This window comes from Arachis duranensis, chromosome 10 (genome assembly GCF_000817695.3).
Source record: "Arachis duranensis cultivar V14167 chromosome 10, aradu.V14167.gnm2.J7QH, whole genome shotgun sequence".
Lineage (NCBI taxonomy): Eukaryota > Viridiplantae > Streptophyta > Magnoliopsida > Fabales > Fabaceae > Arachis > Arachis duranensis.
In genome coordinates this window covers 58,690,535-58,697,904 of record NC_029781.3, presented here as the reverse complement: position 1 = coordinate 58,697,904, position 7,370 = coordinate 58,690,535, and the positions used below count along the sequence as shown (strand labels likewise).

The following is a 7,370-nucleotide window of genomic DNA, read 5'->3' as shown; positions in this document are numbered from 1 at the left end:
GCCAAGTTATAACGTGTTTTGGGCGTTCAACTCCGGATCATGACGTTTTTCTGGCGTTTAACTCCAGACAGCAGCATGTACGCCAAGTTACGTCGTCAATTTCCGAATAAAGTATGGACTATTATATATTGCTGGAAAGCTCTGGATGTCTATTTTCCAACGCCGTTTCGAGTGCAGGGAGGTCAGATTCCAACAGCATCAGCAGTCCTTTTTTGTCAACCTTTTTCAGAGTTTTGCTCAAATCCCTCAATTTCAGCCAGAAATTACCTGAAATCGCAGAAAAACACACAAACTCATAGTAAAGTCCAGAAATGTGAATTTAACATAAAAACTAATGAAAACATCCCTAAAAGTAGCTTGAACTTACTAAAAACTACCTAAAAACAATGCCAAAAAGCGTATAAATTATCCGCTCATCACTAAATCAACCACTAAACTAAAATTGCTCAATCCTTCAATTCCTGTGGGATTGACCTCACTCCCGTGAGTTTTATTACTTGATGCGACCCGGTACACTTGCCGGTGAGTTTTGTGTTGGATCGTTTTCCACACATCAGTTGGGAATGGTCCCATGAAATCAATCCCCCACACGTCAAACAATTTAAGTTCTAGGATGAAGTGTAGTGGCATCTGATTTCTTTTGGGCAAGTTTCTAGCTCTCTGGCATTCATTACAACTCTTCACTAGTTCTTTTTCATCCTTGAAGATGGTGGGCCAAAAGAATCCACACCGCAACACTTTGGCTGTAGCCTTTTCTCCTCCAAAGTATTCTCCATAGCAAGAACCATGACAATTCCATAAGACTTTCCATCCTTCTTCCTCTGAGATACATCTTCTAAGTATTCCATCTGAACATTTTTTGGAGAGGTATGGTTTATCCCAGATGAAATACTTGGTATCATTGATGAGCTTTCTCTTCTGATGTTTGTTGATCACTGAAGGTACTTCCCCAGTGGATTTAAAATTGGCAATGTTCGCGAACTAAGGTGCCCTATGAACAAACATTAATTGCTCATCCAAAAAAGACTCATTCACACTCGGGTTGTGTGTGCTACCTTCTTTATAAGGAATTCTTGACAAGTGATCTGCTATTCTCTGCTCCTTTCTTATCTTTAATCTCAATGTTGAACTCCTACAGCAGCAAAATCCAGCTTATCAATATTGGTTTTGATTCTTTCTTAGCAAGTAGGTATTTTAGTGCTGCATGATCAGTAAAAATAATCACTTTAGAGCCAATGAGATATGATCTAAATTTATCAAATGCAAACACTATTGCGAGTAATTCCTTTTTAGTGGTGGTGTAATTCCTTTGGGTTTCATTAAGGATCTTGCTACCGTAGTATATAACATGCACCAAAATGTCTTTCTTTTGTCCTAACACTACCCCAATAGCAAAATCTGATGCATCACACATCAGCTCAAAAGGTGAATCCCAGTTAGGTGGGGCAATGATAGGTGCTAAGGAAAGTTTTCTTTTTAGATCTTCAAAAGCCAGCATGCATTCTTGATCAAACACAAAAGGTGCATTAGAGACAAGTAAGTTACTCAAAGGTTTAGCAATTTTTGAAAAATCTCTAACAAACCTTCTATAGAATCCAGCATGTCCTAAGAAGCTCCTAATTGCTTTGACATTACTAGGTGGAGGTAATTTCTCAATTATTTCCACCTTGGCTTTGTCTACCTCTATACCTTAATTAGAGATTTTGTAGCCAAGGACTATCTCTTCTATTACCATAAAATGGCATTTCTCCCAATTTAAGACTAGGATAGTCTCTTGGCATCTCCTTAGCACCAAGGCAAGGTGATGCAAGCAATCCGGGAAGGAATCCCCAAATACTGAAAATTCATCCATAAAAACTTCAATGAATTTTTCAATCATATATGAAAAGATTGACAACATACATCTTTGAAAAGTGCAGGTGCAATCCACAATCCAAAGGGCATGCGTCTATAAGCAAAGACCCCGTATGTGCAAGTGAAAGATGTTTTCTCTTAATCTCTTTGGTCAACTACTATCTGGTTGTAGTCTGAGTAGCCATCCAAGAAGTAGTAGTATGTATGCCCTGCAAGTCTTTCCAGCATTTGGTCCATGAAGGAAAGTAGAAAGTGGTCTTTTCTTGTGGCCTCATTAAGTTTTCTATAATCAATACACATTCTTCATCCCGTGATTGTTCTTGTAGGGATGAGTTCATTCCTTTCATTAGGCACCACAGTGATGCCTCCTTTCTTGAGGACTACTTGAACGAGGCTCACACATGGGCTATCCAAAATTGGGTAGATCACCACTGCCTTCCATAGCTTCATGACCTCCTTTTGTACCACTTCTTTCATGACTGGATTCAACCTTCTTTGGGGTTGAATGGAGGGTTTGGCATCATCTTCCAACAGGATCTTATGCATGCACATGGAGGGGCTTATCTTTTTTAAATTAGCAAGGGTCCATCCAATGGCATATTGGTGCTTTTGCAGCACCTTGATTAACTCTTTCTCTTGTTCTTGAATGAGAGAAAAATTGATGATCACTGGGTAACTTTCATCACTTCCCAATTATACATACTTGAGAGTGGGAGGCAATGCTTTCAGTGCGAGTTTAGATGCTTCTTTCTCTTCTTTTTTTTTCCTCCAATGTGCTTGGAATGAGTACCTCGGTTGATTGAACTGTTGCAGCCTCACTATTTGATGTGGGGTCTTCTTCTGACACCTATTCATGTTTTTCTTCTTCAAGGGTTTCTTGTACTATGATTTCCACTGCATCCAACCTCATGCATTCTCCTAGTGATTCTCGTGGGTAACTCATGGCCTTGAACACATTGAATACCATTTTCTCATCGTGTAGCCTAAGGGTAAGTTCACCCTTTTGGACATCGATGATGGCATTGGCTGTTGCTAGAAACGGCCTTCCCAAAATGATTGAAGCTTTGGCTTCTTCCTCTATATCCAACACCACAAAGTTTGCTGGGAAGATGAAGTCTCCCACCTTCACCAACAAGTCTTCTACTGCTCCATGGGGAAATTTGAATAATTGGTCTGCTAATTGAAGTGTCATTCTTGTTGGTTTGGCTTCCTCAATCATCATTCTCTTCATCATTGCTAAGGACTTCAAATTTATGCTCACTCCCAAATCACATAAGGCCTTTTTCACTGTGATTTTTCCTATAAAATAGGGGATTTGGAAGCTCCCAGGATCCTTCAATTTCTGAGGTAACTTATGTTTAATGATAGCACTACATTCCTCGGTTAACACCACAGTTTCATTATTTCTCCAACTTCTCTTCTTGGTCATTCACTCCTTCAAAAACTTAGCATAGAGTGGCATTTGCTCTAGTACTTCAAAAAAAGAAATATTGACATGCAGTCTCTTGAAAACCTCCAAGAATCTGGAGAATTGGTTGTCCTTTTCATTCTTCTTTAATCGTTGAGGGTAAGGAGCTTTTGAAACATATGATCTGGGGACTTCTTTTTCTTGAGGTGGGTTGGGAGCAGATGTTTGTGCATCCTCTTTATCTTTTGAGCTTTCATCCACTTTCTTCTCCTGTGTTTCCTTTGAGGACTCCTTCAGTTCCTTTCCACTCCTGAGTGTGATGGCCTCGCATTCTTCCATTGGGTTTACCCCCGTGGCACTACAAGGATTGTGGTTAGGGACTTGCTTGGATAGATATCCAATATATACTTCAAGTTTTTTGAAAGTAGCTTCCTGGTTTTGCATATTATTTCTCACCTCCTCCTTGAAAGCTTGCATGTCTTTGGACTCCTTGCTGTGTTCTCCAAGCATGGCCTCAATCCGAGATAGTCTATCCTCAGATGGTAATGGTAGGTTGAAATTAGAGGTTCACAGTGGCTATTTAGTGCTTGATATGGAGGCTGGAAAGTGTTGTTGTATGGGGTTGATATGGTCTTTGATTGGGCTATTGGTAGGTGGAATTATTGTATTGGTTGGAGTTTTGGGGTCTATGATCTTGGTTCTAGTTTTGCTAGTTTCTCCACCCAAAGTTTGGGTGGTTCTTCCAACCAAGATTATAGGTTTTGGAGTGTGGATTAGAGGGTTGTCTTGATGAGTTTCCAACGTAATTGGCTTGCTCCCAATCACCTCCTTCCTCTGCGTTCACTTCTTCTTGAGTTGGTGGTTGAGTATTGACTACTGCAACTTAGTTCCTCTCCATCTGCTTGGTAAGATTTGCCAATTGTTTGGTAATCAGCTTGTTTTGATATAGCAATGCATCTATGTAATTCAATTCCATCACTCCTCTATTTGGATTTCTATCAGAGGCATAGAAGTATTCATTGTTGGCCACAGTTTCTATGATGTCTATAGCCTCATCAATTATCTTCCTCTTATTGAGAGAGCCTCCTGAAGAGTGATCTAAGGCCTTTTTTGATTCTTGTGACAATTGATTGCTTTTTCATACAAGAAATTGATGATTTGTGCATAAATATTGAATGCTTTTTGTACTTAAATGATATATTTTCTTGATATTTTAATTTTATAAATCTTGTAGGAAATAAGAAGAAAAAGAAGCAAAGAAGCACAAAATAAGCTAAAAAGGAGAAAAAAAGAGCTTTGGGGCACACTTTGAAGTTGGAGCACACTTTGGAGCCTTAGGCCACGCTTTTAAAAGCGTGTCCCATGACCAAATCAAAAAAGAAAGTAGCCAGCATGCACACTGCTCTGCCCTTGCCAAGAGCAGGGCAATATCGTGATGCAAAGTGAGGTTGGAAGCAAATTTTCGCTAAGTTAAAATCTGGGCGTTCACAACATGACCATGCCTACTTCAAAGAGCTATAACTTGAGCTACAGACGTCCAATTGATGTGCTTTCAGTTGCGTTGGAAAGCTGACATTTAGAGCTTTCCAACGATATATAGCAATCCATATTTGGCGTACAATTAAGGCATGAGTGAAAGGCATCTTTAAGGGTAAAAAATAAACGAAAATAAACCAAAGTGCTTCCACCAAGGTTCGAAGCTGGAGCCTCACTCCAAAGCAAAGTGGCGCTCATTATCCTGTTCTGTCCTCTTGGAGAGCAGGGCAATGTCGTGATCTCCTCATGAAAAATCAAGGAAAATTGCTCTCCCAAATGCTTTCACCAAGGTTCGAACTTGGGACTTCACCCAAGAACAAGGAAAGGTTTGCGCTGCCCACAAGGAGAGCAGAGCAACAATCCTTGGCACGGCCAACACGCATGCTTGGCGCACACAAGGGAGCTTGGGCAGCGCACAAATTGGCACGGGCATGACTGATGCCCCTCCCAAAATTTGGCACGCTAGTTGGATCCCCACACAAGGTTTCCCTGCTCTGCCCTCCACAAGGGCAGGGCAGCCTCCTGGGAGCAACATGTGCCAAAATTTAACTAAAATTTCATTTAAATTCAATTCCTCACCAAATTGAATCAAGGCCAATCAAACCCATTTCTCCTCAAATCTAAAGCAAGCAAAGCCCACTCAACATGACTCAAAGGCACACAGAGAAGCTAGATTAGAAATTTCATTTTGTGATTTTATTTTGAATTTTAATTTTATTTTATTTTCATTTTGTAAAAAGCCTATATAAAGGCATCACTCTCATTTTCAAAAGGGGAGCTCGATTGGAAAGGAGGTTGGCTCCAATAGGGAGCATTAGGAATAGATAGCTTGATGACAAGTCATCATATACCCATTTTTCAAGCTAATTTCACTTGTTTTATTAGTTTTTATGCACTTTCTTGCATCCTAAGTAAGTGATTTGGAATGAAAATGCATAACTTCTTTAAATCAAGCAACCACCATGATATTAATGTTAACTCATGAGGTTTAAGCTAATTTTAATTGAATTTTAATTGATTTATAAGCCTCTTGAATTTAGTGATACTTTGAGTGGTTGTTTTGGTTTATTGTAGGTGAAGAAAAGAAGAAAAGAGGAAGCGTGGCTTAAGAAGGCGTGGCCCAAGAGAGAAGAAGTGTGGCGCATAAAAGGAGGAAGCAAGCATTGCCCTCCACAAGGGCATACTGCCCTCTAGGAGGGCAACATAAGGAAACAAGCCTTGAGAGGCAACACTGCCCTGCCCACAACAAGGGCAGAGCACAAATTGGTGCCATGGATCAAGGAGAGCGAAAACACTGCCCTGCCCTCCTCAAGGGCAATATCGGGCTCACCAAAGGAAGAAATTCAAAGAAAAAGCCCACCAATGCTTGCCACAAGGATCGAACACGGCACCATGAGGAAACAAGAAACTAGGCCTTAGTTTGGTGCCAAGAAAGCCAAGAAAAAGAGTAGCGTGTGCATTGCCCGAGTTTCGAACACGGGACTTCAACTTTGGAAACATTGCCCTGCCCTCCGCAAGGGCAGGGCAGCATTTTGTGGTGCACGGCCAGCACACCAGATTGGCGAAATCTTTTTCAAAAATAACCTTAATTTGACTTTAATATCTTTTTCAACTAACTATTTGACTTTTTGTTTGTCTCTTATCTTTTTCAAAACCACCTAACTACTTTTTCCTCTCTAATTTTCGAAAATATCTCAACCCTTTTTTCAAAAATTCTTTTTAATTAATTAATTGTTTTAATTTTAATTCTATCTTATCTTTTATTTTCAAAAATCATTTAACTTCTTTTCAAATTTATTTTCGAAATTTCTTCCCTCTCCCCTTCTTCTATTTATTTATTTATTTACTAACACTTCTCTTCACCTCTCTTCATCTCAAATCACTGCCCCTATCTATTCATTCTTCTTCACTCCTATTCCCTTTCTTCTTCTGCTAACATAAAGGAATCTCTATACTGTGACATAGAGGATTCCTCTTCCTTTTCCCTCTTTACTGTGACATAGAGGATTCCTCTTTCTTTTCTTGTTCTCTTCTTCCCTATATGAGCAGGAACAAGGAAAAAGGCATTCTTGTTGAAGCTGATCCTGAACCTGAAAAGACTCTGAAGAGGAAATTAAGAGAAGCTAAATTACAACAATCGAGAGACAACCTTTCTGAAATTTTCGAACAAGAAAAGGAGGTGGCAGCCGAACCTAACAACAATAATGCAAGGAGGATGCTTGGTGATTTCACTAAACCAACTTCCAAATTTGATGGAAGAAGCATCTCCATTCCGGCCATTGGAGCAAACAATTTTGAGCTGAAACCTCAATTAGTTGCTCTAATGCAACATAACTGCAAGTTTTATGGACTTCCATCTGAAGATCCTTACCAGTTTTTAACTGAGTTCTTGCAAATTTGTGAGACTGTAAAGACGAATGGAGTAGATCCTGAAGTCTACAGGCTCATGCTTTTCCCTTTTGCTGTAAGAGACAGAGCTAGAACATGGTTGGACTTACAACCTAAAGATAGCCTGGACTCCTGGGATAAGCTGGTCACGGCCTTCTTGGATAAATTCTTTCCTCCTCAAAAA

The 7,370-nt window shown here is 39.8% G+C and overlaps 1 protein-coding gene across 1 annotated transcript; it reads right to left on the bottom strand.

Annotated features, from left to right (window-relative positions):
- Window positions 1-2,701: 2,701 nt before the first annotated feature.
- On the bottom strand, window positions 2,702-3,283 carry LOC110276811 (uncharacterized). Its single transcript, XM_021133937.1, has one exon. The coding sequence runs from the start codon at window positions 3,281-3,283 to the stop codon at window positions 2,702-2,704; it is 582 nt and encodes a 193-aa protein (XP_020989596.1).
- Window positions 3,284-7,370: the final 4,087 nt, after the last annotated feature.